This window comes from Hoplias malabaricus, chromosome 14 (assembly GCF_029633855.1).
Source record: "Hoplias malabaricus isolate fHopMal1 chromosome 14, fHopMal1.hap1, whole genome shotgun sequence".
NCBI lineage: Eukaryota > Metazoa > Chordata > Actinopteri > Characiformes > Erythrinidae > Hoplias > Hoplias malabaricus.
Window position 1 is genome coordinate 30,069,985 of NC_089813.1, and position 22,697 is coordinate 30,092,681.

Sequence of the window (22,697 nt, forward strand, 5' to 3'; positions counted from 1 at the left end):
AGGTAGTCTGAAGTTGGCAGTGGTGGTCTGAAGCTCTTCACTAAGGGCGAGTTGAACACGCTGATGGATGCTGGGAGTCACTCAGTGATAAACCGACGGCGGCAACAGCAGCTGGGAGCACAACGCGGGCGGCCAAGGAAAATGAGAAGTGAAATAAAAAGAGGAATTAGTCTTTCTTTAATAAAACAATAAAGCATTATTTAATCATAAATATACAATCATTTGTACATTTAACCGGTAAAACAAAATGTGATACAGAATTAACATATTTAAGCTGTTTCCCTGTAGAGGATATTATATTTCCCTCAGTAAATAAATAAAACTTGTAATTTAACCAGAGGTGGTCAGACTTTTTGCACATAGCTGTAAGTAGACCTCGGAGAAACAAAAAAATAAAACTCAAGAAAATGTAGGTGATATCCCCTTTAAACCTTGCTTTTGCCTGCTCTGATTGGAAGATGAGCCTTTACAACAAAATTCGTTGTTGAGGAAGGAGTGTTGTGATTGGCTGAAGAGTTGAAGGGCGGGATTACTGCCTCAGTCTGAGAGGCCGAATCGCCTATGAGTCGCCATTGAAAGAGAAAACATTTGATACTGTGAAATTTGTTCAGCGAGAAACAACGTATACAACACAGCCAGAAACAAAAGAAGAGCGGAGCAATTGGAGAGGCATTTGGCTTTTGTGGAGCTCAGGAGACTCCGTTAAAATTCGTTTTTTGTGCGAGTTGTCGCTGCTCCAGCTGCTAGCTTTACTTTTGCAGCTCTTTGTGTCGACATGGTTTGTTTTTGTTGAGCGAAGGCTCTCCTGGCTTTGACTGGGACCATTTGGGTATATGTTAAAGTGTCAGGATACAATATTTAGGGAATAAAACACTACTGAGCTTTAAGCGCAGAGTGACTAGCTAGGGTTTAAATCTACAACGGAGCAGCAAAGTGTCGAGAGGGGAGATGGGCAACTGTCTGAAATCTCCAACGTCTGATGATATTTCTTTGCTCCACGAGTCTCAGTCAGACAGAGCCAGCTTCGGCGACGGAACCGACCCCGAACAGGAACCGCCTCCCCCGTACCAGGTAAAATATTTTAAACACAACCAGACATCTTACTGTAGTAAACGCACCTCTTTGTTTCGTTAGGTACACAACTCAGTGCTCGGATCTAATATACAGCAGTCGCATTTTTGTTTAAAAGTGTAACGTTACATTATTCACAGCAGAAACGTTAGTTTAAAAGCCGTAAATGTGACGTTTATTTTGTTTTAGACAGTAATTAGTGGGCTGGTGTGGGCGAGCTATGTTGTTATCTAAAACTCTGTGTTGTGAAGTGAGGTAAGGTTTGTCCAGTAGCCTAGCTCTCTAAATCCCCTTTGTTTTTCTCACTGGACAGAGAGAGACTCAACATGATAGAGTTCATACAGTCTACGCAGGGGCGGTCAAGACATTATGTCAGCTGCTTCATCATGTCAGACGTTTACTATTGATTCACCAGGCTTTTATTTTAGTCACGTTCATGCGACATCATTAATGGGTTTCTTAGGTTTGTTTGCATTTTAATAGGTTTCTACACATCCCTTTCATCGACTTATGTCACTTGGGCATTATGTACATGCTGTATCCACGACGTTTGGGGATTCTTACATTAGCTAACGGTAAGCTTTAGAGAATTGTCACTAGTTTTGTTAAATGTCCTTGTGAGAGACAGTTGACACTATTACTGTGTACAGTAGGGTTGTCACAGTGTTTTCAGCAGAGATTGGTGAGGATTTTCTCGGAGGTATGTCTTCAAAGCATTATATTCTCTTAAGGGACACAAAACCCTATCATAATTTGACACTGATTAGTTAGTAAAAGGTGTTCTTATATTCATAAGAAAAGCTGTGTCATTCTGATTGCTATATAGAACCAAACCACACAAAAAACCTGCTCCGTCTTGGAAAAGGACAAATGACAAAGAGCAATTTTAAGCATTCCTTTTTCTGAGTTGTCACTTTTCTGTATATGATCACTACCTTTACTAAAGACAGGGCATACGCATAAATTACTAAAAAATGCAAGCACTTTGTAGTTCCTCAAGGCCCTGTGGATATACACAGTGTGTCCCAAAATTAAGGAGACAGAAAAGAAAGGAAACACCCTTATAAAAGATGGTGATCCAATTGTAGAAACACGATGTAAGGAAGAACAAAACCTGTTAGGCCATGGTTCCCCCTTGCCTCAGAGCCTGTTTCTAAAAAAGGGATCAGTGTTTTTAATATGGGTGTCATTCTTTTTTTCATTACATTTGGGGTACCCTGTGCATTTGAAGTAAACCTTGGGCCCTGCCATGTGTTTCATGAGTATAATATGTAAAATATCGCTCATTTTTGCTTATTTGCTTCCAGCAATGTCTCTAAAATAGCTACAAATGATGGTTAGCTGGAAATGTATTGATGTTTGGCTCAGTGATTTGTTCTCTGCTCTTTTCTGGCCATGTGCTGTAGATGGTCAAATGGCTTATCGCCAGATCACAATAGAAACTGATATCTGAGATAACCAAAATGGGAATTGTTCACTTTATTAAGCTTTGACACTACACTACAATGTAAACAGTAGTTTACTACATTAACCACAGTTTATCCAGACACAATCTTGGACTGGGAAGTCTGTCTTGAATGTGAGAAGCTAATTAATGTGCACTATAGTTTAGGTGGACCTTTGTGATGAGGCAGTATTTCTTCCTCTAGCTCCATCAAATATTCAGACACTTATTTTTCCAATGGGTTACAGATTCACTTTGAGAATTTGTACTGTCAGTATGCAATATAGTGCAGTATTTGTGAAAGTGTGTAACTAAAAATTTTCTATCTCATTCTGTCTTTCCTCCTCCTTTTCTCTCTCTCTCTCTCTCTCTCTCTCTCTCTCTCATTGTGTGGGTGTTTTTTCTGGAATCTGCACTTTTATGCTTAGTGCAAGCAGAATTCCCCTTGGCTACTCAGTATTGCTGTGGAGATCTTTAGTCTCAGGGGTGCAAGATCAGACATGGGTGTGAAAACAAATAACTAGACAGCATAGAAGACTTTTTTTTTTTCTCCTTCGTCCCAGTTTCAGAGAACGGGTCTGCTGCTTCTTGTAGTGTCTTGACAGCCCTGTGCATCTAAGGCTTTTGGCTGGCCATTTGGAGGTGTGTTTGGACTGTGTGTGGAGCAGACGAAGAGAGAGTCCAGGCCAACTTTAGAGCCCAAATCATTTTCAATCTCAGCGCATTCCTGTGCTGCCTGCCAAGAATGCTCAATGTTTTTTTCTTTTCCATCGTCTGGAAAGTAGAGGGCTGTAGATGGCAACTGTGTTCACTGCTACTTCAGTAGAAATCTGTAGCGTTCAAGTAAAATTTGTAAGAAAAAATCTCCTGTGTTAAATGAAGAATCTGACATTTGTTCTGTCTAATCTCTGCTGCATCTGTATACACTCTGTTACCCCAGTAACTTTGATGGAGTCCCTGTGTGTACAAAAGAACATAAAAGGCTTTGACTCTAAACCACATTTGCTGCATTTTGTGTACCTCTTATGTTCACTCTTATTGTTTCCTGTTATTTCCATTTTGAATATTTTTTGTTCATTAGTGTGAAGCCCTTAGTGGGAGGCCACAAAAAACACCTTTTGTTTAGGTAAAGCTGCTGCTGTTGCTTTAAAAAGCCTGTGCCATCAGCAGTAAAATTCCACTCTATTGTTGTTTTTGTACACATACATTTCAGACCCATACACTCACCCACATGCCCCAGACTGCCAGCCGGTCAGCCTTTTATATGGTGCCAGTTGGACTGGGACATGCTAACGGCTGCTCAGAACTTGGTGGTGCGTGTTTTAAAGTGGAGAAGGGAGGCCCTTGTTTAAGACCCCAGGTTTTTTTCCAACCCTCAGGCATGAAAGCATATTACAGGAAAGACCACAGCATCAGGAGAGGAAAGAGCTCATCTTTGTGCTCAGTTTCTTATCAGTAGTCATGCTTCCTGAATCATGTAGTTGATGTGTTTGCATTTGAACAGTGTGGTAAAAAGCTCAGCGCACACTATGCTGGCTTCACACCAGCTCTGCTGAAGTCTTAGGTGAATTATAAGAAACTGAGGTATTACAGGGAAACATTCTCTTCAAATTTTTGATGTGAAAAATAGGTCTACATTAACCATAATAAATATTATTTAAAATTTTGTTCAGCCAGTTTCCTCTAATTTAGTATGGCTAACTTTGCTTGTTTGCTAGGGCTTCTGTAATTGCACAGTACTACCAGACTGGGAGGGTAAAGGCTAACACATGCTTCCTCTGAGATCTGTGAAGCCAGACAACGCATATTTTCAAAATGACACTGATTTTGAACAGCTGAAACACTTGAAGGGGAATACTAGCTACCCAGTCTTGACATGTCAGGTTGATGGCCAGTATGGTCATTTATGCTCTCTTCCTGATCTCAGTTGGGTGCAACTTATTATTATTTTTATTATTATATATCATTTTTGTCAAGTTAATTATCCACCAAATGGATGGAGTTTCTCCATAGTGTTTCTCCAGAACATCCTGCCGCCTTTCTGAGTGTTCAGACCTTTTAATGGCTCATTCATTGTTTCTTTGATTGTATCCCTCCATCATGTAAGGGTGAGAGATCACTGGGATCAGAATCCTAGTCTCATGCTGATGAGGACAATTATAAATATTGTTGCACCACTCCTTAGCAATGGGCCTTTTTTACATTGTATGATTTTACATATGCTTTTCTTGACATTATTAACTATATATTCAGATATCTGGGATAAGAATCTGATGTTTAAGATAATCTTATAATGTTCACCAAACTGAGTAGGTGGCTTTTTTGCAGAGTCCTGATATTTACCTACAGCGCTTAGTGGGTTCAACCAGCACAGCTCAACAGCCATGTTTGGTAACCTTTACTCTCACAAAACATGTTGGGTGAACTGCTTATTGCACCCAACAGATAAGATCTGTATGTCATGTCATTTGTTTCACTGGAGACAAGCCAGAAATAACTGTGACAAATCTGTCATGTTATTGTAGATGGTGGTGGGGGTGGGGGTAATTGCACCTCCTCTAGTGACTTCTTTGGTCAAGGAGTGTTTGGAGAGTTTCAGTCTGTGTATCTTTGGTTGCGGGAGTGAGTGGTGGGTTTGGAGACAGAGTTGCTGACTCATTTCTGCAAGCTGGACATGAGAAGATAAGTCTTACTGTGTGTGTGTGTGAGAGAAGAAGAAAAAGGCAGATGCATGTATGTGTATGTCTAAGGCTTTGTTAGAATTGATGGAGATTCCCTGTAGCCTTTCAAATGGTTTTCCCCTTGTCTCACCCAAAGCGTCAGCCCATCGTATCAATTTCATTCACACTGGCTTGTGGCCCATTCTCTGGCTGTTCGTTTGTTTTATGGCCTGACTGTGGCCTGTTCCTCAGACGCTCTTTCCTCTTCTGCAGAGAGCACACACTGTGGGTGTGTGAGAGACAGCTCAGCTAAAGTGTAGCACCTTGGATATAAGCAGTCTCCAAAATGACTCTTCCAGACTTGTTTATCTTTTTCCCTATCCTGCTCCCTGCCTTCATTCTGTCTCGTTGTCTTCATTCTTTCTGCCTTTCTTACACACATCCACATGTCTGCAGGGAGCTGTGAAAGCAGAAAGAAAAAGACAAGAGTGATACTCTCTGGGGCAGAGTTTGTTAACAAGCCCCTAAAACACTGAGAAGAAGGCTTTGATATATGAAAGCAGCCCAAGATGTTGGATGTAATGTTCATTTGTTCCTAATACTTATGCAAATGGAAAAACTACAGTTAGAAAACCCATGCAATATGTTTACCATTAGCAGTCAAAAGAACAAACAAGCGAAATGACTCTGATTCTGTGAAACTTAATTTTATTTCCTATGATTCAGCTGTCGCCACAAACTTGCCATTATCTTCCTTTCCTGTATGAATATGTAACATATGATTATAGATAAGAACTCCTACTTGACATATTTCAAAACTGATCTCCAAGTTATGATGAAAGATGAGGATGATGTAGTGAAAATCTCTTCAACATATTATTTCTGGTGAAGCTACAAGTCTATGCATTGACAAAGTAAGAAAATATTAGGCCTGCTTCTTGGTTAAGGCTGATTTCTAATCTCCTTCTGTGTGAAAGAGGGATATTAAGGGAGGTGTTTATTTTCTCTGAAAGCAAGAAATCCAGACAGCTTTCACAAAGAAACCATTCTAATATTGTAAGGTTGCACTTACCACACAGAAGTAGCCCTTTATGCTGGAACAGTCCAAAGTCTGAAGTACGTAATAGAGGTTAACAATTGTTTAAATGTTTCTCCTGGTTCTGTTTTAAAGGAGCTAAAATTCTGGTAGTATTGGCTGAGAATTTTCTTTGCAAAATATTTGTCTACTCAGATGTCACTTTTTTCCCCTTGTATGTGTATTATGCATAGAGTATTATGAGAAGATCTATATGTTTTCAGCTTATATCTAAATACCAAAATTAGAATATAAAGCCATGTTTTCCCTTTGGGATTAACTTGTTTGGGCCCAGCTGATCTATAGTTTAGATACTTATACATACATTTAATAATCAAGACTTTAAAACCACAGAGGGACCACTGGCACAGGCATCAAAAATGAGTGCACTATTTTTTTTTTCCTATATTCAGTTGCTTTTAAGCCACATTTTTTTGGTAGTGTAACAAGATATGTTCCTAACCATTCATATTGATGGTTTATCTGATAGTAGACTATAATTCCTGTAAAATAATGTTGCCTTGATTTGTGTAGTCTGTGAGGGGCATGTTTCTGATTTTGCTAAGTGTCTTCAGCTTTAAGTGACCAGGTGTACGTTCTTTACAACAAGGCCCAGAATGCCAAATCATATTTACATGTCATTGCGTACAGTTATGTTCAGCACACATTTTCAGTTCTGATTAAATATATATATTTTTGAATATTCTAATTTCAATCTCTGAATATTTTTTACAGTCTTTAAAGAGGTGTAATTGCTTTATGTTGTGATTATATCTAGTATCGATGGCATTAAACGGTCTTAAAATGACCGTTTAAGATCTGCTTATCACAGTTATTTCTTGGCCACTATCAATCACTTTTGTAAATATTATCACTATCGTGGCAGACCTTTTCCAGTATTTAAGCTTTTTATAGAAATTCTGATATTTAATTAGTTTTAACATTATTGCATGACAGTTGTAATCAGGTTTAGATTTGTTCAGAATTATGTGTAGTTCCTTGTGAATAAAACTTCTCCAGCATCATTTCCACATGCCATTTACTCATCCATTACTCAACTTTCTTCACTGATAACATAAACTGCTGGTGGGGGCAGTTATGAGGAATCCTCTATAAAGCAGGATAACTCAGAATTAGCCTAAGGCTTAACCATCAGTTGCCAGAGAGCAGTTTGAGATTCTGTGTGGGCCTGTGTGGACTGGCAGTGGGTGGTACCTGAGTCATACTAGACATGGTTCTGCTTTTGAGCTAATCTACATTCTCAGAATAAAGGTACGGTAGAGGTACATTATTGGTTACTAAAGGTACAAACAGTTTAAATGTACCTTTTTAAGGTGCAACAGTGTTTAAAATTTCAGTTGTGTTCCCTAAAGTTACATCACATTCTCTTTTCCAGAAGGAGAGGCTAATATTTGTAAGTTTTCATTATAGAACAGTGTCAAAAAAACATAAGTCATGAAATGGGGTGTATGAAATCTACAATTATAATAGAATAAGGTACAATTATCTTCTCTAATTAAAGATACCAGCAAACGGTGACAAATTTTCTGACCGTGAAAAAGTGATGTCTGCATTTGTTGCTGACAACAGTCTTACTCATCTTGTTCTTTGTAATATCATGCTTTTATGGAGCTGAGGTCACTGTGTGACATAATCTAATTCACAATAGAGTTTCGTCATTTCTTACTTGCAGAATTTCCTAGCTTCCTACATTAAAACGCAAAAACGAGGGACCACGTTTAATTTTATGCCAAAACATTGGGTCAGAGATGCTCACAGGTAATTTTTGTCAAGTCCAAGCCAAATCTCAAGTCATTCAGCTTCAGTCCAAGTCAAGTCTACGGAAAGTAATAGGCCTAAATTTTATAATGAATCTTACATTAAACATTTTTCTTGATTAAATGGGTAGGAATAAAAAGTCAATGTAAAATGTCACGCCTACAGACACTTTTGCATGGCTATTCCATTTACCAATGTGTGTTTTTTTTTTTTTTTTTTTTTTTACTGTGGGAAGAAACCATGGCCCCCAAAGTGGGGCCTGTGCAGACACGGGGAGAACGCACCAAACTTCTCAAGGACATTGACCGGATCAAACCCACAATTCCAGGACCCTGGAGCTGTGTGACAGTGACAGCCACCTTGCACCCTTTTGTTGCTATTTTACTATTATTATAATACTTCAAATAATTACTTTGCAGTACTTTTCATAAATGCAGCAACATGAAGTGATTTACAGACAGTGCTGTGCAAACCAAACAAAATAGCTGCTGTTTTTCTAAAACTGATGAACCAAGCACTCCACTGTCCAGACTCATCACTAAATCTGTTTGAACACAAAATGCTTCCAGTGTCTAAATCTAAGCTTTGAATGTATCCATGCATATTCTTAATGATTTCTTAAACTTGAGAGCAAGTTTGCTGTCAAAATAATGACTGTAATAAAGGAAAAGGGTCAACACACAAAGTATTAATACTTTAGTATTCTTTGAAGAGGCAAGACAGAGCCAATGGAGCCCAGTGAAAATGTATATCTCCGTTTCCAAATGCCTTTGTCTGGGTAGGAAGAGGGAAGGTGGGGACCTCATGGAGGGGATGACTGAGAGAGAAAGAGAAAGAAAGAAAGAAAGACAAGTGAAGACTGACTGGAAAACCTGTATTTGTTTTGTGTTCTGTTGCGGACAGAGGAGGGGGCTTTCCAGACAGAACATTTTGTCTTCACCATGTCTGGTAACAAACGCCTACCAGACAAAGTCACCAACCTCTGGACATGCTCTGAAAAAACTGTGCTTTGGTGAGCCAGCTTGTTTAGTAAGTTGTATGAAGGTGATATTACAGTTGCTTTAAACTATAAGCTAACTGATTTCATGGCAGTGAGATCTGGTGTTGAGGTCCGGAGGGTCTCTTGCACTGTCCTGCCCCATGATTAAGTAATAGAAAGGTGTCAGTCGAGAAAAGCTGATGCTGAGCGATCATGTTCTTGTCCTTCTCTTCACTGCTCACATTGACACCACCACCACCACCAATGGCTGGCATTACAAACGTCACACTCACACACACCTGTGGGACAAGACTGCTGAACAGAGATGTGTGTGTGTGTGAGCAGCTGTCACTCAAGTCGTCTGTCTTTCTGTGAAAGACACTTGTGTCTTTGTATGAGTCACTCAACTATAATTATAATGTCAATAGTTTATGAAGATTTTACTGGCCCGCTCTAGTGTTTGTGAGTGTGTGTACATGAAGTTTTTTAGCAGAGCATGTTTCTATTTATTTATTTATTTTCGTGTGACAGCATTATCTATGCCTCTTTTATGAGGAAACTTTCAAATGATGATCATTTTTACTATTGATTACCCATTTTCCACAGAAGGCCTAAATACCTTGAATGTTTTGTACATGCATGATTGAAAAATATATTTTAGTTGAAAAAAGTATGGTTTACAGAGAGAAGATAGACTTTCATCTTTTTGATAAAGCAAGTAGGCTAAAGCAATTTTGCTTTTTTTCCTCTCCCTTTTGATATAAATACACCTGGATTGGGCAGGTTTTTAGTCTGGTTTGGCTTGGCCTTTGTGCATAGTTATGCATTGTTTCTCTGCCTTCACACACGGTTGCTGGCTAACAGATCAACCCAGTCACAAAATTTCATAGAAATGAGGCAGCTATGTCATAAGTGTAAATAAGAATTATTTTCTTTAGCTTGATATATACATTCTGTTAGTAGAATGACAGTCATTGGAGCTGCAGGAAGAAGTACATTTAACAATGGGTATTTGATAAGTTGTATCATCTGTACACAATTTGCCCTCAAAGTTCCTTCTTCCTGAATAAATATGCCTATCATTTTTCATTGTTGAAACAATATAAGACACATTTTGCCAGTATTCCTTGGGTACTTCAGTCTGTGAAATAGGCAGTCTGTGTTCCATGAACATTGTGGAGCATGGAACAGGGTGTCCATTTTCAGTTATGTTTGTGTTTGTTTAAGCAGGTAGTCTAACTTGTTTGGTTTGACATGGCAGCATGTGACTATGGACAGCCTGCATTGCCCTGACCTGATCTCTATGACTATGCTGGTTGGGGTCTATACTGACCTGATCTTTCAGCTTACTTTTAATCTAATTGCTGATCTGAGATCAGCTGTTACCCACCCAGAGGTAATTTACTTGTCCAAATCACCCAGCATATCCCTGATCTCTGAATTGATTGCCATATATACCCAAAATATGTGGCTTTGTGTGTGGGCTGTGTAGTGTGAGAAGAGAGAATGGTGATGAACACTGCTGACCTGCACAAGCTCTTCTTTTACTGCAAATGTTGCATCATGTGGAACAATTTACATCCGATCAGAGGGTTAGGTTAGCAAACCACTTTCAGAATGTATGGTGTCTCATTCAAATACTACTGCTGTGAATAATTAGTCAGAGGACAGCTATTCTGAGAAAAGGGTTAAAATATTATCTTATAGCACATCAGTGTTAGCTCTCTAAATTTCACCAGCAAACAGTAAGCCTACTGGCTATTCACACGTTTTTGTGTTGTCCTCATGAGGTTTAGAATTATTGATATCATTCCCCAGAATTCTTCTACATAGTGTGAATTAAAGGAGCACAATTCCTGTGTCTGAAATAGCTCCCTATTCACTATTCTCTACTAGGGTTGCAGCGGTAACTGGTTTCACGTTATACCACGGTATTAAAATGCACGGTTATCATACAGTATGAGTTTGCTTATTACCGGTACTAAAGGAAAAAGGCAAGCCAACTGAGAATCTCACCCATGCATGCATAGCTCCGCTCTGCCTCGGCCACTGGTGCCACGTTCAAGCTCACAGCGGTGAAAATTGCAGAGAGAAGTAAATCAGATTAATTTACGTGCGTTCATTTTTGGCCTGCTAATTATTATTATTAAAATGAGGCTTGGTGTGAAAGATTAAAAGAGAAGTCTCTATTATGAGGATCATGTCCAAAATAATTCCCCCTGTCTGGTTATTTCCAACTAACTTAGTTAGCAGTAAAACGGATGCTTACAACAGTAGGAGATTGAATCAGACACTGACTCAGGCTCAGTTTCTTTTCTGAGACAGTTATCATAGTATGAAAATCTCAACCCTATTCCCTACATTATTTGAATATATATAGTGTACTATTACAGGGAACTGAATTCAGGAGGATAGTGAACAAATTCAGACACTACCTCAGGCAGGTTTTTAGAAAGAATGGTAAGGATTATGGTAATCTGTTGTCTGCTAGTGTAAATGAGATCTACAATACTTTTTGCAGTGCATTGTGGGATTGTTTGAGTGCACCGAAAGTAGTCCACTATGTTTTTGGACACTATTCCAAAATGGCAGAACCCCAGTATAGTTTACTATATTGTGAATAGGGCACAGTTTCTGACACAAAGTATGTAGTATTTCTACGTTAAATATTACAGCTTCTGAATAATTCTGATGTCAACTCCTAATCATGGGTCAGAGGGCTGGTAGATGTAAATTCAGGGATGACATCGCACTGTGTGTTAGTCATTGTTCATTAGTGATTGGTGGCCTATTCTCAATCCAGAAGTGACACTGAGATGTTTAAAAAGTGCAGCAACACTGATGTACCAGAGCAACCAACACACACTAAAACCACCACCACCATGTCAGTGTCACTGCAGTTCTAAGAAAGCTCCACCACACACAATACTGGCTCTGTTGTGGTCCTGACCGTGGGTTTGCACACCAAGGCATTTGGAATCATGATAATAAGGTGGCAGAGTATTTTATTTAAAGCTTTATAGGTGAAATCAATGTTTCCCCCTGAAGTGATTGCTTGCTGTGCCATCCTTCATCTGTCTTACTAACTTTATATCATGAAACCCAGCGAAGCAGAACTTCAGCCTGATGACAACCACAATCCACCATTGCATCAGCAAGACCCCCAGTGTGGAGACTAGATGAGGCAACAATTTGCAGCAGCAGTCACCACCCCTAACAGCAATGCAGCAGCTCTCAGGGATCATGATTAAATTCAGCTGTACAAAACCGAAACAGTTCCACGATTAGTCATTTGTAGGATAGTATGATAGTTTCAAGCTTTCTCTTCTTTCCACTCCAGATTCTGTCTCCAACCTGATGGTAGCTTCTTGAGTTCCTACAAATTAAGCCACTTTTAAAGGAGATTCCACTCATACTTCCCAGTCTCTTCATATTTCAATCAATGAAATATAAACAAAGACTTTAAGAATGGTTTGATGTGAATTGTAGTGAACTATACAAGTTTCACAGTGGTCGTGATAGGAACCTGTGGTCATGAAAACAAAAGCAAATGTAGCCATTTTTCTTACAACCCAAAAAGCAGCTAATGAAAAATTATATAAAGATTTTCAGAAACATTAAAGTCTTCAGATGTCTTGTCCCTATCCCCACCACAGTGTACAATTCAGTAAGTGTTTTTGGGAATGCTGCATTACACATCTCACCAACCTGAATTTAATAACATCCTAAAGATTTAATTGTGCAGACAATTCTTCTTTAAAGCCATGGCTTTCCAGTTTATCCCAAATGTAGATGACCAACCGATCTATGTAAACCCATGCTGTATTAATGTGGTTAAGAAATTATTACATTTTTTGGAAGCATATGAATATCAAAACAAATGTGTATTATATATAAAATTGTGATGTAATCTTAAGTTTGAATACCCTGCTCATACTTGCAAGTTTATTGATAAGCTTCCATCTATGACAACCTCTGAACACACAGCATATGCCTAAATGTCTAAATACTCAGTTGCAAGGCACCAGGCTAATTGGTAGTGTATATATACTTCTTTTACTCATTAACTACCTTAACCTCTGAGCTCCAGCACGAATTAATAATAATAAAAAAGCTAAATTGGCTGTTCAAGTATAATCACATGCATGTAGTGTAATCATAATAATATGTTTTAATGTGTTTCAACCTATTTGTTGTTTTCAACCATTTTTGGTGACTCAGTGATGACTCTGTGGACAGCAAAGTGATCTAATTAATTTAAAATTCAGCGCATATGCCTAGTAAGGACTTTGGAGAAAAATTAAAAGCATTATTTATTCAATGAATCAGCTGCTTGGGTGTGTTTTAGGTTTTTGGAGAGGTTGCCATTGCTACACTTTGTAGTCCTCCTTAGATAAAAAAGTGCATCTTCAAACAAAACAACCCTGTGAATGATGGGTATCAGCTGCAATTTGGTAGGATCTGTCATTTATGTGCCACATACAGCTGTTCAGTGGAGTCGAGAGGTGGTGACAATTCCTTTGATGTAACAAAGAGTATTGAGATGCAGTTTACCATATTTTGCCCACCCCTAGATATTAGGTTATTTAAATGTTAAATGCTAAAGTAAAGTTTGATGATTACCTTCTTGAATGATGAGTTGCATTATGTAGGCCTGGAGCACAATTTTGTGGCATTGAATCCAGTGGATGTACACAAGCTCAAGTTATATTGGATTTCACTGGAGACTTTTTGAATCTGTTGTCTGAGATACAGCCTTGTAGATAATTCTGATTAACAGCCAGTGTGTTTGACTACCATTATTGCAGCTAGGCTTCAGTCCTGCCCTTCATTGTAGTGAATCAAAGCAGTGTTTGGTGCTTGGTTCTGTGTGAGAAAAGGATTGAGGGAAGTGGATTTATGCCCCAGTGGAGAACAAATTGGTATCAAGTGCTGAATTAGAATCTAGGCCATACAGATTCATAAGTGTTACACACTACTGACTATACCAGTTTGGTTTCATGTCCCTATGGATTTGTATCGATTCCAAAGTGCTCTGGGTACATGAAAAAATGCTGAGTGTCGTGTCAGACCTGGTTAGATGATATTGCCCAAATGGGATTAGAATGATTACTGAATGTCTGCGCAACACATGTACACATTTCCCCAAATGAAGGCTGTGGAGACAGCCGAGTACTTATCTGTTTCAGTGGAGTGTGTTCTCCTGAACTTCAGTCTGCCTATACTTCTGCAAATCCACAATATTTGCAACTATGTTTAAACGAAATATTGCCCCCTAGTGGTTTACAGTTAAATATTCTGAAGTAATTTGAAGATGCTTAGTAATAACCAAAATTCACTACACTACCAAAATGCAGTTTCATTTGATTTCTCACTTTCAAATGTTGGTTTCAAGAGTCCGAGGTTATTTAAGGAGAGGGTTTCTCTCTCTCCCTCTCTCTCTCGTTCTCGATGTTGTCTGTGTTTACTGTTTTTGTGTTTGTTTTGTTTGTTCAGGAGCAGATCCATGTGCCCATCTACCACCCCACTCCAAGTCAGGCCCGATTAGCGACACAGCTGACGGAGGAGGAGCAAGTGCGTATTGCTCAAAGAATTGGCCTTATACAGCACCTCCCCAAAGGAGTGTTCGACCCTGGCTGTGACAGCACTGAGAAGAAGATACGAGAGTGAGTATCATATTTAATGGATGTAGAGCTAAAAATTTATTTATTTTCTAACATTAAAATATTGTATTTTTTCCGCCAAAAAATGTTCAGAACCAAAAATATGAAACATTCTTAGCTACGTTTTTTAAATATGCAAGTGTATTCATGTAGCCATTTCAGTACAGGAATAGTGAGCACTCATTACTATTTTCTGTGCTTTTATTTTATTATTTTATATATATATATAATTTTGTTTATGTTCTGAACAATGTCTTTTGGGAGATTTTGTATAAACATAAATATATTATATTGTTGACCAATTTAAAGCGTTTATTATTTTAAAGTATAAAGCATAACTCACATATATCATGAAAAAAAAAATGCACCACATCAGCTGCAAATGATTAGACTATCATTTAAAGAGGACATTGAAGGAGGCTGTCTTATTTAAACCTCAGACATTAGTTTGATTTGCCCATGCCGAAATCTAAAGAGATCATTTTCCCGACAGTAGAATGGCTGATTTCTAAGTGGAGAACATTTAAACCACCTGCCAACATGGCCAGGTTAGGCCATCCTCACAAGTTCAGTCCAAGAGCAGAACGCAAAAAATAGACCGCATAAAGAAGTCTCAAACAATCCCAAAATGTCATCACTGGACCTACAAGTGGTTCTTGCCACAAGGTACATGCATCTACCATCAGGAAACGACTGCACAAGGAGGAAACCCTTGCTGTCAAAAAGGCATCAGGGCAAGACTAGTTTGCCAGAAAGCACATAGACAAAGACCAGGACTTCTGGAACAATGTGCTTTGGACAGATGAATCCAAAGCTGAATTATTTGGGCATAGTATCAGAAGATGACCAGCACAACATTTGAGCACAAGCTTCATGGTTGGCCCAGTAGTGGCTCAAAAGTAAGAAATGGAGAGTTCTGGAATGGCCAAATCAGAGCCCGAACCTTAATCCTACTGAGATGCTGTGGGGTGATCTATGCGTTCAAGAAACCCCTCAAATATCACACAGCTGAAAGAATTCTATATGGAACAATGGGGAAAACCACCTTCCAGTCGATGTCGGAGACTGGTAGATGGTTACAGAGTTACATTGGGGTTATTTCAGCTAAAGGGGGGAAATACTAGCTATTAGGGCATAAGGTGTTTTAACTTTTTCCTCACTAGAAATGTACATTTTTGTTCATTATATTTATGTCCATTTCTCAGTACTGTTCAAATGAAACTCAAATGTTTATACGTTTAAATATGTTCAAAAAGACGAGTGCCTTACTTTTTCACATGACTGTATGGTGTATGGTATGGTGTAGGGTGGTTGGACGCCTCTTTTTTTAAACTTTGCTAAAGATTCATTTGTGAAATTTATAAATTACAATAACTTTTTTAAGAGTTTGGTGTGTTGTCCCTGGGTCCGCATGGGTCTCCTCCAGGTGCTCCATGATCCAAAAACATATGTTGGTAGATGGATTGGCGACTCAGGTGTTCAGAGGGGTGTGTGTCACCTTGTGAAGGATTGCTGCCCCCTCCAGGGTGTGTTCCTGTCTTGCGCCCAGTGATTCTGGGTGGGTTCTGGACCCACCGCGACCCTGAAATGGATAAGTGGTTACAGACAATCAAAGAATGAATAAATAACTGGTTTAACCTACTGACAGGATAATTAAAAAAATGCTCAAATGAATTGCATGCATACAGTGTGTGATTTAGACACTGGGGCTGCAGTCTGGATTTTGGATATAACAGGCTTATTGGCACATGGATGCTGAGCAGACTGAATGCATAGGAGTGAGCATTTTTCAGCACTCAATAGTATTTTTGTGCATATGTCAAAACTTACAAATATATTTTATATATAATATATAAAATGTACATATTAATACATTTAAGTCCCATATCCAGTAATATTTATGCCTGTAAAAATCCATCCATCCATCCATCTATTATCTGTAAGCGCTTATCCAATTCAGGGTCACGGTGGGTCCAGAGCCTACCTGGAATCACTGGGCGCAAGGCAGGAATACACCCTGGAGGGGGCACCAGTCCTTCACAGGGCAACACACATTCACTCACACACTCACACCTATGGTCACTTTTGAGTCGCCAATCAAGGGAGGAAACCGGAGCACCCGGAGGAAATCCACGTGGACACGGGGAGAACACACAGATAGTCACCTGAAGCGGGAATTGAACCCACAACCTCCAGTTCCCATGGAGCTGTGTGACTGTGACACTACCTGTTGCACCACCGTGCCGCCCGCCTGTAAAAATGAAAAGAAAATTTTTAATGGAATGTTTTCAATTTTAATGAGGATTTTAATGTAGATCCACCGTTGAAAAAATGTCAGCTCTCTCTGGGTCCTGACCATTTGAAAATAGGGGCTAACATGGTATGCAGAGCAACAACTGGCCTACAGTCTATACTCATAGAACTACTAAGTGCATCTACATGACAGGATAGGATGAAGAATGAGAACCAGGTCATATTAATGATTTGGATAATCGTCTGTACCTAACATATGATGCCTGTTTTGTCTCTGTAGGTGTGTGATCTGCATGCTGGATTTTGTATACGGGGATCCCATCCGGTTCCTTCCTTGCATGCACATCTACCACATGGACTGCATTGATGACTGGCTGATGCGCTCCTTCACCTGCCCCTCCTGTATGGAGCCAGTGGATGCAGCACTTCTCTCATCCTATGAAACCAACTGAACTCTGACTGCGTTAATTTTACCATATGAAAAATAACACAAAACACACACGCATACTCAGAGCCCCCAATCTCTACCCCTTGATATTTTAGGGTTTAACCCCTCTACAAGCAGGGGTCTGGAAGGGGAAGCAACCCATGGCACCATGGGATACTTACGTAAGGACCTGAGAAGTTCTCCTGGTTTGTCCTGCTGGACAGGGAAACCTATAGGAACCATACAAGTGACTACATCTTGTGACTCTCTAGAGCTTCCCCAAAAGCAGTTCTACTGTGCTCTTACACTGGAAGGCGTGAAAGAGTAGAATGTAAAAAAAATAAAAAAGTGACTTTAGGGAAAAATGCAATTAGTCGTGTCGACCCCAGTGGGGAGTGGGGCTTTCTTTACTTCTTTCCTCTCTTTGTCTGATTATTCTCTATTTCTGTTAAGGGCTCATTTGACTAAATTATAAAACTTGCTTGCACACAGTTTGCAAATGGTGTCATTTGCACTTCTTCTCAGAGACACCCTTTCCCTCCAAGCCTTTTCATTTCTGCACAGGGCTGAGAGTGACTCCTGTTTCTCTTTCCATTGAGCTCCCAGCCTTTAGCTTTTTTCTGGACACTCTACAACAGTAGCAGCTTGCTGTGAGAATATGCGTTGTTTGAAGAAAATTAGAAGAACATTATCATTGCTGGACATGAGCAACAAGTCTGAAGCATGTGCGCACACACACAAACACACACACACACACACACCAGATTGACTAGATATAATGTGCTTTAGAGGGTTGAAATTTACAGTGTTCTGCTCTCTAATTAACTGGACATTGGGGCCATTTGTATTGTTTTGGCTTTTTGGCACCTTTTACATTTTCAATTTCAGCCATGGATATGTGGTTAAAATGCATACTTATGGCTTTAATTTGAGGTGAGATATGCCCTTATTAACTCAACCTTGCAGGAATTGCAGACATTTTATTACATTGGTCTATCGTTTAAAGAGATTTGTTTGCTTAGTGGGTCCTTGCCTTGCATATTCCTACATTATTAACTCATGCATAAGTTCACTAACAAAGCTCTGATGTTGCTTCTATATGTGATGTTTAAAGTTGAATTTTTCCAAATTAAAGAAGACCACAGTAAGGAATAGCCAAAGAAAAATTTTAAACACAAGGAAACGGCTGAGCTCATTGTAAATGTATAAAAGGCAATAATAAAGAGCAGAAAACATATGCAGCATTTCTGAGGAATCACCACATCTTGCAAACCACAACAAGTCTAAAACAAAGGCCTGTTTACACCCACAGTTAAGGTGCATACAATTCTATAATTTAGAGACTATCTTAGATATACATCTATCAAAAGGATTGACGTCAGGTGCAGGACGAAATATTTGAAAATTACAGCAGCGTTTTAATTGTTTAGCACTAGATAAAGGCCTCTGAGCTTGTTTGGTGGCTATTGTCATGTAGCAGGATTGTAACCTGAGAAATGCTTAAAAAGCATCTCTGGATTTCTTCAAGTCCCAAACATTGAATGTTTCTTGATGGGCCGAGTTCACCTGACTTGAACCCTGAACTGAAATGAGGATGCATTGCACTTGCTCATTCACCGGAAGTGAAAATGTCTAAAGTACAGGACTGTGGAGTATGACCATCATGGAGAATGCCAAATATTTAGCCTTGTCTCTTGTTCACAGACTTTAGACAATAACTTTATGGTTCCTTAAGGGTTCTAGATAAATGGATGGTGGTCCCTATTTGAGTTGTCCAAATAGTGCTGAGCAGTATTGATTTTTAAAGAATGAGACATTTGGTATGTCTGTTGCTTTTAATACAGGCCTTAATGGAGTCTACATTTGAATAGTGATCTAAAAATCATGCAGAATTTGAATATTTCTTCTATCAGTTATTTTTTAAATGTTTTGTTTAAAATGCATCACTTTTGTTCCTTTCCAGTTTTAAACAAAACAAAAAAAATATACGTTCTTATCTCAGATTTTCAGTGTTGTCTTGGCCATTTGCATCCCACTCTAAACTAAACATAGTATAAGAAGGTGTAAAGGTCTTGGGGAGCAATTGCAATTGAGTAAATTTAAAACTGTTGATCAAGGCGGGTGAAACTCTGAGGGATTTCCCAGACAGAGATTAAGCCTGGTCCTTTACTACACAGCATTTTGTATTGTGGTTTTCCATTGAAAGGAAGATATAGATCAGGACTAGGTTTAATTAATGTCTGGGAAACCACCCCTTTATTTGTTTTAGGATGGATATGTTCAAAAGCAATTGGATTTTTTTTACACAATATTATCTGATGAAAGACCACTGCTTTGGATCCTTATTTTACTTTGATGTTTTAACTTAATGAAGCATGTACTGAATGATAACTTATTGTGGTCTGTATCATGGATATTTTTAGAAACTCTAATGAATAAATGAATAATGAGTTCATTAGTTACTATCGTTATTTAGTTTTGATATGTGATTTTCTGAGAAAAAAAGCTAACTGCATAGATAAATAGCTTTTCTATGATTACATTTTCAAAGTTTTGAATTTGCGTAGCTAACTTATGCAAATTAGCAATAATACCATTACAGAATGAACGCACTGACTGCTCTTTGCTCTGATGATAAATAGTGCAGTATGTACCTGAACCTGTTTGGTTTGTTTAGACTTCCACTTTCTTCTTTTACACTAATATTGAATGGAACCTTAAACAATAGAAGAAGAAGAATCACCTTTATTAATTGATTCTCTACATTTAACCCATCTGTGGAAGTGAACACCAAACACTCAAAGTCACTTCAGGTGTGGATGAATTTTTTTTTTTTTCCAGCTTGCTTGCTTTGCTAACATTAAGGCCATGGCTGCCCCCAGTACTGTCTTCCCACACTGGGAGTCACCTCTGGGCCACCTGTGAAAACCAGGAATCCTACCAACTGACTTAAACTAACGAAGAATTGTTAAGTAGGTCCACAAAGCTAAATTAGAGCCAAAATAACAAAAAATGGTCAATGTCCAATTTCTTAGTTAATGCACTGTACACCCTTGAAATAAAGAATGTCTGATTAAGTTTTCTGCTTAGGTTTTGGTCTGGAATAATATTGCTTGTGGGTGACCTGTGAGATTTTTTTAAAGGCTATGAAGCACTGCAGCTGAAGTAGTGCAGGCTTTGAATCCTGTAATATCAGACTGTCACTGAGTCATTTGTGTATGTTTCTTTAATCATATCTCTTTTTTTTTTACGTTTTAATTAACCAGAGATTTGCGGCTTTTTCATTACCAGAACCAAACCATTTATTTAAACGTGAGATCACTGGAGGCATGGGCTGTGTGGTTTTCTAAAAGTCGGCAGTCTTTTATTTGCTATGAGTCTAATGACTAATTTGAAAGTAAATCTAATTATTATGAGTAATTCTGAAAATAATGGATAATAATGCATAAGGATTTCTGGTGACTTAATACTTTCTATTGTGCATATTGAAAGCAAATGTCCTTACTCAAAATGTCAGCGCAGTAATGCACATCCTGTTCATTGATGCTTAAATATACACTATGTTGACATATTAAAAAAAATATTTGCATGAGTGTTCAGTTACCACACCATTAACTTTGTCATTTTGATTTGTAGAGACCTTTGTTTTCATTTTTGCTTCAAACTTTAAAACACATGCAATAGTTTTGTTGTCTTTATTGTATGTATATGTTTTATTGATTTTTATTTTACTCTAATCTCATGTATGATTTACTCAGAGGAAGTTAATCAAGCATTACCACGAGAACACAGGCTGTAAATCTGTAAGTATGTATCTGACTTATAAAAGCAATTGTTGTTGATGCCAAAATCAGTTTGAATCACTTGCACAGCTTTTGCTTGGGCAGCAGGAAGATGCAATTCTTTTTAGTCTGCCTCTGTACTGTTAGTTCTTCATTTTGGTGCTCTTAAACAAGCAAAAAAAAAAAAAACACAACACTTAGGAGGTGTAAAGTGCAGATGCACTGAAACCTGAGTGAAGTGGACATGCAACTGTTAAGCACCTGGTTCATCTATTTATCAGAAATATACCTAATAACCTGTGTTTGCATTAGTTCTTTAAATACAGGCCCTAGCAATTCTTATTTTTAATACTCAGTGAAGCACAACAAAGCTTACACGTTGTTCCATTTCTGTAAGTCCCCAGTCAACAGTTCTACGAAAGGAAAACAGAGTCATCTTCTTTACTAAAGGAAGTGGAAACTTGTTGCTGGTTTTGTGCGCTGTTTCACTGCACTTGATATTTGATAATGAGGTAGTGTTCTGCTAATCGCTCTGTAACAACCCCTTCCCTAAATCTACCCAAACATGTCAACAACAACAAAAAGCGAAACTCAGAAGTCGCTGCTATTAAAGTGAAGTTTTTCCTGTTTTTATCAGTGTTTGAACACATTTCTTTGTGTGTGAGTGTGTGTGAGAGAGAGAGAGAGAGAGAGAGAGAGACATAGGTTTCTTATATCTGGCCAGTGCAGGAATGTAGGCCTTGCTGCATCCACTGTAATAAAAAATAACTGAGCATTAGTGCATTGGATCTTAAAACTAGCATTTAGTATGTGGATAGTACTAAAGTGGTAAAGTTTTTTTTTTATGCAACGTTGCATACCTCGGTCTCATCAGAAAATCTCTCACTGAGGTGGTACTCTCTGAGATATATATATCATAGTATTGTATTGATTTCAAATGCCCCTAGTTCTATATAAAACATATTCACCTCTCCTTGTGTAGAGGTAGATGTAATGTACCTGTATGGAGCACAACTGTACTTTAAAACCACTGTTGTACATTTTAAAGGTATATTTACACTGTGTACTTTTAGTGACTAGTAATATACCTCCACCATACTTTTTTTTTCCTCACACTGTATGATTTACACTTTTTATCCTGTCCATCATTTGCCAGTGATAAAGAAACCCTGACTATTAGCAAAGCCATTGATGTAATACAATAAAACTGGTTCAGTATTTGACTTTTCTTTGACAAAACCCCCAAATGTAGATGTAGATGTGTTAAATGTGCTGACACTGAGAGTGCCCTGTTTCTGAGTATATATCATAAATATGCGTTTGATATGTACTGCAGGCATTTAATAAATGATTTCTCAGCTAAGAAAAATGATAAGTTGGCTGTCTTTTTCTAGCATATGGTTATATCTCTTACTTCTTGTAATGTATGGTGTTTATCTGCTCTATACAAAGAATATTCTTGACTTGATTCTTGAAAAAAAAAAAAGAAGGAAGCCGTCATAGCTTGAGACTTCAGGGTTGCCCGTTCATCACATGACCGGCTGGAAAACTGGGGGCAAGGGAA

At 38.5% G+C, this 22,697-nt stretch overlaps 1 protein-coding gene across 1 annotated transcript; it reads left to right on the forward strand.

Annotated features, from left to right (window-relative positions):
* Positions 1 to 552: 552 nt before the first annotated feature.
* Positions 553 to 22,439, forward strand: rnf11b (ring finger protein 11b). The gene is made up of 3 exons (XM_066643947.1): positions 553 to 1,071; positions 14,505 to 14,674; positions 17,205 to 22,439. Exons 1-3 carry the CDS (start codon positions 949 to 951, stop codon positions 17,374 to 17,376), a joined length of 465 nt encoding a protein of 154 aa, XP_066500044.1. The 5' UTR covers positions 553 to 948; the 3' UTR covers positions 17,377 to 22,439.
* The last annotated feature ends 258 nt before the right edge of the window (positions 22,440 to 22,697 follow it).